Genomic DNA, 14,416 nt, shown 5'->3' on the forward strand with positions numbered 1-14,416 from the left:
TTCTGATTTTGTGTGTCTGGATTCTCTTTGCTCAAAATTACATTTGTGAGATTTTATATTTTTAATAAGTATCTTCAGAAGTCAGTCTATGACAGATAGTCCCAGATAATACTTTGAGAAACCTCACCCTTGATACTAGATAGAGTCAGGGTACAAGCCCTTCAGCAGTCTTTGGAAGTTCTATTGGTAAACTCAGGGAAAAGTGGCCAGGACATAACTAAGTCCTTATATCACTCAGCATTTTGGACCTTAATTTTAATCTGCAAACTGATGATAATAGTATCTCCCCTGCCTACTTCATAAAGATTCCATTTCTTTTATTATGTTTCAGGACTTGGACTCAATGTTTAGGGGAGAAAGATGAAAACATCAGGATTGCTGTCCTCAAGGATCAAAGAGACCCACAGAAAACTAGGTGTTGTAACTATAATCTGAGGTCTATTTTCACATTTCTACTATTAATACTAAACTATTACATTTGTATAGAATATTCTTTGGTATATCAATTTCATAGAATTTCCCTGAAAGACATAAAAGCATTTGAAATAAGGAAAGAAAAACTCAGAGAAGTTAAGCTACTTATAAAAGGTCACACAGCTAATATATTTATAGGATTATCAAACCAATATGGGTGTCCAAAAGGGGAACAATAAGTTCTGCTGAGGAAAGGAAAGGAGAACATTTACCTACAGAAGAGGTAATGTGTAGGCCTGACTATAGGCTAAGTCAGAGTTCTCCAAAAAGACAAGATATATATATATAGATAGATAGATAGATAGATAGATAGATAGATAGATATATAAAGGGGTGGTGTAGTGAAAAGATAGAGGAACTAAAGCATGTGTGGTATTCAAGAGATAATGAGTAGTCCAGTGTGATGAGAGTTTACTGCTGAGAATGATGGGAGATAAAGGCAACTCAATAGAAGAGAATGAAATTGGAAAGGACTCTGAACTGCCATGTGACAGAGTCTATCTCACAGATTACTCTGGAAACTACTAAGGCTCAAATATGAAGTCAAAAGGGGATTAAACGTAAAATTACTTTATAAACTGTACAATTCTAGAATTAAATAATGATTATTCTAGCTATTATTCGGGAGAGAATCATAGCTGGGAGACACTGCTCTGGGTAGGACATGAGAGCAATGTCTCCTGCCACACTTAGTGGTTTATAGAAAACTCTCCATCAACTGGTTTTATGGCACAATGACTCCAATAACTGGTCTCAGGGGCACCGTGAAACAGTCTCTGTAAACACCAAAGGCCAAATGTCTTCCTTTACCACACTGAAGAAGCACCACAGAAGGACTTTCTTCCCTTTAGGGGATCACAAGGGGCCATCTGGCCTCAGATAGATTTAAATCCATTCATATAAGCTTCTGAGGAAATTACATGGGCTTTGTTTTTATAATATTGCAAATTAACTTGACAGCATCCATTGTCATATAAAATGTGCCTCCTTATGACCATCTGAAGTGTTTTTCGCTGAAGTTTAAATTCAATTCCTCTCATTTATTTTCTGCTAAGATGGAAAGCATTTGGCTAACAGTTTCTCATAAGCCATCATAGAATAAAAGACTGTTATTAGATTAACAAGCCTTTTCTTCTCTGGACTATTTAATCCCCTAAGGCTATTTATTAGAACATTAATAGGAACTTTGGTTGTTGTCTGGGGCAACTCTACTGTGCAGCTCTGGAGAAAAAGAGTAGGGGAAGAGGCCATATTCAATGGAAAATTTAACCTCAATTCGAGGGGGAAGAGTTATTGAACTTAAAAAGTTAACAGTGACACACGAATGCTACTAGCAACACTACTCATAATAGTTCCAAAGTAGAAACAACCTAAATATCGACTAACAGGTGAATGAATAAACAAAATGTGATAAATTCATATAATGGAGTACTATTTGGCAATAAAAAGGGATGAATTACTGATACAGGCAACGACATGGATGGACCTCAAAAACTTACAATAAGTGGGCTTCCCTGGTGGCACAGTGGTTGGGAATCCGCCTGCCAATGCAGGGGACACGGATTTGAGCCCTGGTCTGGGAAGATTCCACATGCCGTGGAGCAACTAAGCCTGTGTGCCACAACTACTGAGCCTGCACTCTAGAGCCTGTGCTCCACAACGAAGAGTAGCCCCTGCTTGCCGCAACTAGAGAAAGCCAGCGTGCAGCAACAAAGACCCAATGCAGCCAGAATACATAAAAATAAAATAAATAAATTTATATAAAAAATAACTTACAATAAGTGATAAGAGCCAGACATGACACTGTATATCATAAGATTCCATTATATGAAATGTCCAGAAAAGGCAAACCTATACAAGTCTCTATTCTAGACCAGGTCTAGAACAACGCAGGAGGACTTACCATAGTGGTTGCCTAGGGTTGGGAGATAGGTAGGTGACAGGAATTAACAGTTAATGACACAAGGAATCATAATGGGGTGTGGAAAAACTCTAAAACTGATTTATGGTGCTGGTTGCACAACTTGGTAAATTTACTAAAAAAAATCATTGAACTGTATGCTTGAAATGGCTGAATGCTATGATATGTAAAATATGCCTCAAGAAAGTTATTTTTTAAAAGTCCAGAGATGGTTTGTAGTAAAAAGAATACTGAACTAGGAGTTCCCAGTGCTGCAACTAACCAGCTCTGTAGCCTTGAGCATACAACTTCCTCTTTTGGGCTGGAAGCTTCCTGAGAAATGAGGAAGATGGGCAATCTGACATCTAGAATTCTCTGAGTCTAGATCTTCATGTGCCATGAAGTGACTGCAGCTTCGTTCTTACCTTGCATTCAGTTTCCTTCTCATGCCCAAGTATTTTTATGTTATATATGACTGTAATTTAATCTTTTTCTTGGGTCTGGTTCTACAACTTTTAAAGACATACTTACATATCCTTATCCTCACTTTGACGTACTGTCTGGTTTTCAAAAGTATTCCAGTAACCTATCAAATATGTTTCTCCTCCAGACAGAACTCCAAGGTGGGGGGACTGAAGCAGGTCTCGAATAACACAGGACACACAGCTCCCACTTTCAGTGAGGGTTCTCTGTCAAGTGGGGCTTTCACCTAACTGCAACATGATCTGGACCAGACCTTCCTAATTTATTGATGAGAATGTCACGTTGGATGAAATAAAAAACCTTTCTAGAGTCCATATAGATATCTATTTCTTCTTCTTTATCATCTTGGACTGTCGCTCTGTCATAGGAGGAAATTAAATTGGTCTGACACAATTTGCTCCGTACAAAGCCCTGTTCTTTACCTCTTTATGCTCTTGGAGGAGGCCATTGCTCACTTGTTCCAATAAAAAATTGAGCTTTAATCAATGCCCTCTCCTTTCTGTTTCGTCTAAGTGTCCCCTAGGTAGACTTGCATTGAGGAGCCAAGAAGAAAGTATACAATTCTCATGCTTAAAAGGATATTTCTAGTGTAAGAACACTCAGGGAGGGAAAATATTATGCTGGACTACATGGGGGAGTTAAGTCACCCTGAGAATTGAAGAAGGAAATGGTCAGACATATAGGCCATCAAACTTTCAGGATGACTGGTACAACTGGGTAGGAATGTTCATCTAGCCCACTCAGAAAGTTATAGCCTTCTTCTGTTAATTATATCATATGAGCTTTAGATTTCATATAACAAATCCTGATTAATTAAGATTGGAATCAAGATGAGTTCTTTTCACATGAGCTGTGAAATACTAAAGTACACATCAAGCCCGAACTGGAAATTTAAAGGATAGAAGAAAGGGGAAAAGGGGGGTGGAGGAGGGATAAATTAGGAGCTTGGGATGAACAGATACACACTACTAGATATAAAGTAGATAAACAACGAGGGCCTAGTGTGTAGCACAGGGAAAAATATTCAATATCTTGTAATAACCTATAATGGAAAGGAATCTGAAAAAGAATATATAAATATAACTGAATCGGGCTTCCCTGGTGGCGCAGTGGTTGAGAGTCCGCCTGCCGATGCAGGGGACACGGGTTCGTGCCCCGGTTTGGGAAGATCCCACATGCCGCGGAGCGGCTGGGTCCGTGCGCCATGGCCGCTGAGCCTGCGCGTCCGGAGCCTGTGCTCCGCAACGGGAGAGGCCACAGCAGTGAGAAGCCCGCGTACCACAAAAAAAAATATATATATATATATAACTGAATCACTTTGCTGTACACCAGAAACTGACACAACATTGTAAATCAGCTATACTTCAATTTTAAAAAAAGGATAGAAGACTTCACTGTTGCAGCTATTCACCTCTGGCACTGTATTATGAAAGCAGCCATAGACAGCACATAAACAAATGGGCATGGTTGTGTCCCAATAAAGCTTTATTTACAAAATAGGCGTCAGACTGGATCTGGTCTATCAGCTGTAGTTTGCTGATTGTCACCTGCTATATTTCCTAAACTGATGAAAATAAAGCATGCTGGTAAAGTTTAAGGACTGATTGAAGGATTGCAGTCAGGCCTTATAGCCACCATTGTTCCACATCTGATTTAAAGGGGGTCACTCTGAATCTTTATTCTCACCAAATCTGTCTACTTCTTATTGACATCCTCCCCATTTCTAACTAGTGGTATATCATTTATCTTCACAGATGAGAGAGACTGATTTCTAATCATTCAGCTATAGTCTGGCATGAGCTCACTCTCTTTTTACCAAAACCATTACGCACACAACAGACCACAGGCTAAGAAAATTTAGATAGATGGTTACTATTTCCATTCTCTAAAAAATGTGAAAACTGTCCTGATTTTTCCCATTTCGGCCTTCTAACTGGTACTTAGTTCTTCTGGCATTACTATGTCCTTTGTTTAAATATTAGAACAGGAAAGTGTGTGTATACTTTAGCACTTTGACAATCCAGCATTTCTGGCTATTCTGGAGATCTTTTATTACTGTTTTGCATTGTGTGGAATGAATGTGTTTCTTTATCCGAGTTCTTCCTGTCTGCCTTGTTCTTGGCATTAGTTCAAGTGTTAAATCATGAGCAAATAATGAGCATATAATAAGCATCCTTGCTTGCCCTTCCCTGTTAGAGAAGGTAGGGTGCTGTATTGTGCAGATTTTCATGCTGAGAGTTAGGACAGGGCATTTATGTGGCTTAAGTGACTGAAAATAAACAGAGAAATCTTTCTGAGTGGGGTGGATTAACTTTTCTATTCAGTTGTACAAATTATACTGAAAGTTTAGGACCCAATGTCCCACAAAGTCAAAAACATTTACAATCCGGCACTTTGCTGAAAAAAGTCTGCTGACCCCTGAAATACAGCTTTGCCACCAGCGAATACACATACCGTTATGGTGATGTGTGCCAGATGGAACATGACCCTGAATGTATCATGAGATGTAGTGCAGACGAGATGACTTGCCACTATTAAGAGGTAAGAGGCAGATAACATGGTATACTGTCAAACTAGCAACAAAGATGACATGTGTGCTGCAATATTTGAGGACTTTGTCTCATAGGTATGTAAGATACTGCTGGCAGGGTAGCACACGGCTCTGCTCAATAACACAGCGTTGAAGAATGAATGAAATAAGGTGATGCTGTGTAGATATTCTTATAACTGTAAAAATGACTGTGTTATAATTATTTCTGACTTAGCCAGTGCTGTTTCTCAGTCCCATTAAGTGTATTTAAATGCCTTCAAGAGTGTTGGCAAAAAAATCTAGTCTTGAAAACTGAATTATGAGTATAAAAAATGTTGAGAAGCCACTGTTTTAAACTACTGTCTCAGCTCTCAGCTCTAACTCATGTGGACTTTTGACTAATCCCAATCAGTCTCTGATTCAGAGACTTCAGTGTACATTTGGGAAAATAAAGAAGCTGAATGAAACCTAAAGATGAAAAGGGTCTTCTTTTCCTTTTTTTCAGAGATGAGACCTCTCCACAAGAAACTATCCTAATCCAATGAGCCATGCTATGCTTTGGATCATGAATGCCACATTTCTGTTGGACCTTGAAATCATCTGCCATCGCATATCTGACAATCTAAAAGAACACATCAGATTGTCAGAAGAAACAATAGACAGCACATTTTTTTTTTTTTTTTTAGGACAGACTGAGACGAAAACCATTATGAAGTTTTTGCAGACTTGCCAGGAATGTATGTGGGAAGGAGTAAGGGAACATGGAGAGATATACAGATCTCTCCCCTTCCCCAAAATACCAACCACAATTGCACCAGACTTGGGGAGAGATTGAGAGAAGAAAAGAAGGAAGGGGAAAGGGAGAATAAAGTGGGAAAGGCACATGGGAGGAGCCTTCTGCCCTGCAAAAATTTATAGCTATTGAAATGAAGGAGCAAGAGGAACACCCCACCCTCTCTCTTTCCCACCCTTCTTCCTCCCCCACCCCTCATAAGTATTGAGTTTAGCAAGATAAGCTACACAGAGAGAAATAAACTATGACGTTACTGAACTTCTTTGTCTTTTCTGTGGAACATTTCCCAGCTAAATCCCTCCAAGGGAGCATGGAAGTGGGGATGTGCACAGGGCGTGGCAACGATTGCATAATTCAGCTTCTCAAAACAAAGCAAATCTTCACAGGCACAGACATGCAGGTATGTTAAAAACAACAAAAAAAAAAGGAAAGTGAGAAATACAGAGAGACAAAGAGAAGAGAAAAGGAAGAGGTAAAGAAAGGTCAAATGCATTGGTTATTAATTCTCCAGATTATTTTCTCTACCCTCCAGTATGTTGGAGATCAAAAGTGTTTTAAAGACCAACTCATGGTCTATATCTAAAGTGAAGTCTATACACTATACAAAGAAGTGAAGAAAACTTACAGTTACAATTGATACGTGAGCCGATTGAAGCAGTCCATGCAGAAGTGTGATTAACCACACTGGCCACAAAGGCTCACCAGTCTCCAAACTGCTTGGAGCTAATTGTATTCTTTCGTTCAGAGTGGGTCAATCTGGCTAACTAGGGCTTATTGTAATCCTTGGTTTACACTCCCTTCCCCACTCCCAAATCTTCCCACATATCCCAGTGCTATAGAAACAATGGGGCCACTGGCAGGTATCATCAGTCATCAAAAGACAGAACTGGTATCAAAGCAATCCTGTTATTGCTGTTATGACAGTATGACACCTGAAAGACAGGGCAACTTCTATGGAGACTATTTTTAATCTTGATTAAAAATCCTGATGAGCATAAAGTCTATCATGTGCTTTGAACTTCCCTCTTGGTCCCTGTTTCATGTCACTTCCCATTTCCCCATCTCCTGTTCTTATTTGTATGTCCCTGCCAAATTCCTTCCTGTCACCAAGTTCATATTTATAGAAACTTTATTTAAAATTGCTTGCTTGGTTTCCAGAGCCATAGTGGAAAATGCTATACAAATCTCACAGAAATACTAGTAACAGTATAAGTGAAAAGTGCCTCTATTTTCCCAACTTGCACTGTTACATCCCATAATTTACATCTCCTTTTCCCTAAATCTTCATTACACTTTATAGTAGCACCATTGCAGTGACACATTACCATTGCACGGACAAGGAAAAAATATTTGTATGCTGCAACAAGCACAGAAGAGAGGCTTGTGCATTCCATATGGAAGAATGTTGCTTACCTGCATCATGTTAAAGAAGAGTCCATCTAAGGGACTTCCCTGGTGACACAGTGGTTAAGAATCCACCTGCCAATGCAGGGGACACAGGTTTGAGCCCTGGTCCGGGAAGATCCCACATGCCGCGGAGCAACTAAGCCTATGAGCCACAACTACAGAGCCCACGTGCCACAACTACTGAAGCCCGTGCACCTAGAGCCCGTGTTCTGCAACAAAGAGAAGCCACCACAATGAGAAGCCTGCGCACTGCAACAAAGAGTAGCCCCTGCTCGTCGCAACTAGAGAAAGCCTGCACCCAGCAGTGAAGACCCAACGCAGCCAAAATTAAAATAAATTAAAAAAAAAAAAAGTTCATCTAAGAGAATAAGTCACGGAATAAGTCATTAGGAATGTTAGTGACCTCTGGGTAAGAAGAAAAAGAAAAGCTCTGTCCTGGTTTGTGTCAGCAGGCTATAATTTCTTTGCAAAATATCTTTTCCCAGTGGTTGATAGAGACCTGGGACTTCTGGTGCCAGCCAGGATAGAATGAGCCTAGTTTAGCCTATCTCTCCTTCTCACTACAATTAGAAACTTTGATCAAAATACAAAAAGCACTACCTCTGGATAAAATACCATGGCAGGAGGAACTTGAAAAACAACCAGATAGGCCTGAAGGCAGCAGGATGAAATTATTAAATTGTTGAAAGGGAAGAACTCTATACAGAATCCCATATATGTACAACAAAAATATCCCTCAGGAATGAATGTGAAATAAAAAAGGTAACAATCCTAAGTATTTACCCAACCCTAAGTATTTACCCAAGTAAAAGGAAAAACTATATTCACTCAAAAACCTATACATGAACGCTTAGAACAGTTATATTCATAATTGTCCCAAGTTGGAAACAAACCAAATGTTCCTCAATTGGGGAATGGATACACCAAGTATGGTACATCCACACAATGGAATACCACTCAGCAATAAAAGGAGACAAATTACAGATACATGCAATAATGTGGCTGAATCTCAGATGCGTTATGCTGAGTGAAAGAAGCTGGACTCAAAAGGATATACTAAATGATTCCATTTGTATGGCATCTGGAAAAGGCAGACCTATAGGGATGGAGTGATTGCCAATGGTTAAAGGTGAGGGAAGGGCTTGACTATAAAAGCCTAGCTACAGGGAATTTTTTTTTTTTGCAGTTGTATTTCTTGAATGTGGTGGTAGTTACATGCCTCTATGCATTTGTTAGAACTCACAAAACTGTAACCAAAAAAGTAAACTTTACTGTCAACTTTATATATTAAAAAACAAATTAAAAAGAGAGAACTTGAAACCTTGATGCACTTTTCCTAAGGAAACTTTGACATTTCAATTATCTAACTCCATGTACGTACATATTCGTAAGCAGAAAACTGAATCCCCAATATAAGGACAAACAGTCAAGCTTTAATTGAAAACTTTGTTATAAATAAACTAAAATCTATTTGGTCTTCGGATGTTTTTGGGGAAGTCCAGAAACCTTCAGGATAGAATAGTACCACCCATGTCATCAATGTATGATTTTGACATAAATATTAAAATTCTTGCTAGTTATGTAAACCTTTCCAATTCCATACACAAATATGGGTATATGGTCACAATATTTATTTCTGACCTGGTGTTTAAAATAAATAGACACTATCATGACTGTTGCCACACACACACACACACAATCATTATTATATTACTATTATTATTACTACTACTACTGCTACTACTACTATTAAGCTGAAAACAAAAGCATGCAATTAAACTATGGGCTCAGCCTTGCTTCTTCTAACACTGACCTAGCAAGTTTTTCTAATGCCTGCCATACTGATTTATACCCTGTGGGGACTCACGAAATAAAAATATTTGTGTGTTAAAGATTAAACTTTAACCTACCCTGTCAAAGAGTGCAAAAAGTTGTCTCAAGACATCTGAAACAGGCAGCTTCAAATACTCCGCAAATTCTTCAATTCCAATTCTTCCTCCTTTACAGGAACTTGCAATAGCGGCATATTCATCCAAATGCTTACGAATCCCATCCCAATCTAATCTAAACAAAGAGTTATGAAGATGTGTTATTAGCGTTTTACAATCCACATGGACATTTTGTGAGCTTTGTTTTATTCATCTGTCTGAGGGAAAAATATATTCAGTGTTACATTCGAAAAGGAGAAGAAAACGAATTTTTTTTTTTTTTTTTTTTTTTTTGTGGTACGTGGGCCTCTCATTGTTGTGGCCTCTCCCGTTGCAGTGCACAGGCTCCGGACGCGCAGGCTCAGCGGCCATGGCTCACGGGCCCAGCTGCTCTGCGGCATGTGGGATCTTCCCGGCCCAGGGCACGAACCCGCGTCCCCTACATCGTCAGGCGGACTCTCAACCACTGCGCCACCAGGGAAGCCCCGAAAATGAATATTTTAAGGCACACTTTGAACATGGATACAGACTTCTAATTTTTTAAAGGATATTAGCATAACTGTAATTATCCCAAATATCTGAGGGAAAGAAAAGTAACTGGGAAAAGGAGCAATGTGGTAAGAAAATAAATGACTCACAAGAAGAAAAAAAGAACTCACATTTTAATCTAAATATTACTTAGTAAGTCAACAGTACTTACTGAGTTGTTAAAAAAAAATACAATTCTTGCTTTCAAGCTTTCCGGATGATAATGAACTCACATTTCACAAAATGTTGTGATGGGGGATTCATTAGACTTTGTACACTTCCTCCAATATTAGTTATAAAACACTTTAAAAAACACTGGTGGCTTCCCTGGTGGCACAGTGGTTGAGAGTCCGCCTGCCGATGCAGGGGACGCGGGTTCGTGCCCTGGTCCGGGAGGATCCCACATGCCGTGGAGCGGCTAGGCCCGTGAGCCATGGCCACTAAGCCTGCGCGTCCGGAGCCTGTGGTCCACAACGGGAGAGGCGACAACAGTGAGAGGTCCGCGTACCGCAAAAAAACAAAACAAAACAAAACAAAAAAAACACTGAAAAATATACTGTAGCTTACATCACATCCTGTAGAATTAAACAGGTGACTTAACACATACTTCTACATCCAATTTCAGTAACTATCTAATTTTTTCAAATCTATTGGAATATTGTAAAAATATAACATCAAAACATTGCTATCTAGAAGATATAAATAATGTTTGCTACATCAGTTATCAAAAAATATTTTTTAATATTGAACTTTAATACAGTAACTGGTTCTGCAACTCCCTCCTAGGGAGGATGCCAAGGTCTGCTGAGTTAATAAATTCTGCAGATCCCTGTCAGGGCTGAAAACAATGAATTGTAATGAGAGGGATGTGGGAGTTACACCTTCATACCAGGAAGTTCAAAGGGAATGTTCTAAATGGTTTAAACCAGATAATAAAAATCACAATATATTTTTTTGCCTTTAAAAAAAAATTATGTACCCAGAAGGAGAAGGTTGATCTAGGGAAGTATTTAAAATTCAATGATGGTCAGAATTGCTGCTCTACAAGTCAATTCCTATTTCACATGAGGAATTCTGACCACCTTGTGCCAGTCCCATATAATTATGCCATCTTTCTTATAAGAAGGTGGCAGGATCACCTACTCAGCTGTTTCTGGGTAGGGAGGCAGATCTGCACTGACTCATGTTTACTATCTCGTTCTCCTCTCATGACCAACGCACATATTTCTGAGTTAGCTGTTCTTGAAAAAACAAAACTAGATGAACTAAATGGGAGATAAATTCACATCCCTGGCTTTCTTAATAAACACCACGTAGGTTCTAGAGTTTGAGCATTAATGAAAGCAGAGAAAATAAACATAACGGGATTTCAGATCTCTTTTGGACACCTTTAGGAAAGTGTGGTAATTTTAAAATATGCTTACTTCAATTTCCGGCTGATTTTGGTAAATTCCACCAACCCAGCTTCCATAGGCAGTGTTAGCTGTCCTGCTGAAATCATCAATCTGCAGTCTTCATAGGTGTGATCTGTTACTGGAATTCTCAGAGCTCTAAAGTATTAAAAAACAAACAGATTCAACTTTTTTAAAAAGGTGATGGTTTTTTATTAGGCCTGAATTGGTCAACAAACGACAGTAAATGGAAAAGTATTTACTACTTTTTGAACCAGTGGCTTTGGCTTATTATTTGCCAAAGAGACATATTTCTCTACTTCACAGACTTATTGTGGCCCGAGTTAATCTCCTTATGTCTGTGTGCTTCTGCCAGCTAGTCATTTCTGTTCTGTGTTTTGACTACAGTGATAATAATAGTTGAGTTCAGTCCATGGAAAGTAATGAGAAGACTTAGGTTCAAGTCCTATGGAGTCTTTTACCAGCTGGCACTTAACCTAAGCCTCACTTTTCTCATCTGCACATAGGAATAATCACTTCCTCCACAGGGTTATTTTAAGGACCAACTAAGAATGCCTGTGGAAGTGCCATTTAAACAGATAAATGGTACCTGTACATATTATAAGTGAACAGTCTATCCATATTGCTAGCCATCTGCGTCTTTCCATCTTTTAAGACTGAAGATCACCTTCTTGCTACATAGCAATCTTCAAAAAATACTAACGAGGACTGATTATAAGATCATATTTCTTCCAAACCTAAACACCCTCCATCCTCAGAGGAGTGCACAACACTGACTACCTCCCTCCTGCTCAGAGAGCTACTAATAGTGAAACAGATTTGGAAAAAATACATATTAACAAGAACTTGAAAAAACACTTGAGTGGCAAGAAGAAAATCTGTGCTGTACATAAAATAATTTCCTGCAGATCCCTCTTGGCTAAATTTTTATTCACACACATTCAGTGACAATCATAAAATTATGTCATCAACTGTTATTTGATTTTGTTGAATCATGGCTAAGAACATTCAATTTTCAATGAATGCAATATGAATAAACTTTTTTTTCCCACCTGCCACTAAGCTGTTTTTGATTAATGACTATTTGGGTGTAAGAATATATAAGGAAAATAAAAATTAAAAACACTTCAGGAATTATAAGAGTAAACAGTAGAACAAAACAGTTAAGAGCTTGGGCTTTGGTAATAGGAAGTGTGGATTTGAATCCCAGCCCAGAGACTCTCACTACCTCAGAGCCTCCATTTCCGCACTTGCCTCAGAACTGCCGTGAAGAATATGTTAGGTAACACAAGCAAATGGCCTAGCACAGGATTTGGTAAATATATATTAGTGGTCGACCACCACTACTTACCTTGGCTTTGCTCTTTACCATTTTCAAATGCTTTTAACATATACTTTCCTACTTGACTCTAATAATAACCAAAACTATGAGAAAAGCCAGGTAAGGATTAGAATTCCCACTTTACACATGAGGAAAGGAGCCTTGGAGGGGTCTTATCCAAGGTTGTACAGCTAACTGAGGTCTTCCTTACTCTTTATCCAAGGCCCTTCTACCTCCACGCCTCCAAATCCAGGAAAAGGCTGCTTAAACAAACCTTTCCTCTGCTTTTAGGCAGGTTTTGGGAAGTCAAAATATCTGATGTAAATTCTCTCAGTTCCTAATACTTATCTTCCTTCCTAAATTTTGGACATAAGCTAGTATGAAAACATAATGGAAGAGGGAAGCAAACAATATCAAAGCAAATTTTGTAGCTGCTCTAGAAACTAGGTAAATCAAGTACATGTAGGGACACATAGTAACAAAAGTTTTTCAGCCAAACACTTAAACATTTATTCTTTTTTGAAAATAAAGTTAGTCTCCTGTGAAATATTAATATATGTAATATACATATAATATATATAATCTTGCTTATAATGCCAAATTCAGCTATGAAGCTAAATTCAGAGTTCTCATTGCATTTTTACTAAGAGAATAAATACTGCTGGCCTATTAGCTCCAAACCTGCCATTGGGCATGACTGAGGGAGGTGGTGCTTGGGGAAAGGGTGCACACCTGGAGGGCTCTGAGGCTGCCTGGGTGGTGGGGATAGTATAACACACCCTTTCATTACAGGAGGAGAGGTGATTTATCTGATCAGGATAGTGGCCAGTTAAAACTCCTTTAAGTGCAGGAAAATACTTGCCTTATGTTTTGCAGTTTCTAAATCCTAAATTTATAGCCATCCCCTTAATGAGGGTGACTTTCCCCCTTTTCTATGCATCTATTGCATTCCCTTGCAAACTTTTTCCTCTTTGGTGCTATAATCATTAATGCCTTTGAAACACGTGGCCTTGGCAGCTATATGGAGGCTGAGGGGACTAGAAGGTGGGTCACAGCAGGAACCACTCAGACCGTCATTAGCTTTGTCTGACAGCGACTGGCCAGCTTGGGAGAATTCACCCTTTGGAGGTCACTGGCTGGTTTCTCCCGGTTCATGTACCCTCCCTGTTCACCTTCTGGCAAAGCTACGTCTCCATTAGTTTGGGGTTACGTCAGGGAAAATATTTATAGATTTTCTTACTGACCGCATTCCTAGGCACATGATTTTTCCTTACCAAAATGAGCTGGGGAATGAGGCCCTCAGACAGAAAAAAACAGACTTCAAACAATGTTAAATGCCATTTACCAATAATTTTAAAACTATTTACTGATCATAATCACATATAGATACTTACTCTGCCATTAAATTCCGGACTCTACTGGCAAAAAGGACAGGGTCACTTTTTTCTTCATCATTTGGTATTTGAACAGGCATAAACTGAAAGGCAAATATACCTTTCCATTACAATTGTGAGGCCTAAGACTTTAAATGCTAAAGTAATTCATAAGCTGTCATTATATGAAATCCCCTGCCTTTCTAGCACACGGGTTATAGGATAGAATGTCAAGAGCACTGTGCTTGGACTCAAGAGATCTGAATC

The 14,416-nt window shown here is 38.9% G+C and overlaps 1 protein-coding gene across 3 annotated transcripts in view; it reads right to left on the minus strand.

Moving 5' to 3' along the window:
• The window catches only part of LPCAT2 (lysophosphatidylcholine acyltransferase 2), a gene marked incomplete at its 3' end in the record, with an annotated part of 62,891 nt that overhangs the window by 21,336 nt on the left and 27,139 nt on the right, over positions 1-14,416 (minus strand). For all 3 annotated transcript variants that reach the window (XM_079724375.1, XM_079724374.1, XM_079724373.1), the window contains 3 exons: positions 14,171-14,253; positions 11,468-11,593; positions 9,498-9,651 (listed from right to left, as the gene is read on the minus strand). In XM_079724375.1, the coding sequence (XP_079580501.1) occupies positions 9,498-9,651; positions 11,468-11,593; positions 14,171-14,253 (363 nt within the window). The remainder of the gene's footprint in view (positions 1-9,497; positions 9,652-11,467; positions 11,594-14,170; positions 14,254-14,416) is intronic.

Source organism: Hyperoodon ampullatus (assembly GCF_949752795.1).
Source record: "Hyperoodon ampullatus genome assembly, chromosome: 18".
Classification (NCBI taxonomy): domain Eukaryota; kingdom Metazoa; phylum Chordata; class Mammalia; order Artiodactyla; family Ziphiidae; genus Hyperoodon; species Hyperoodon ampullatus.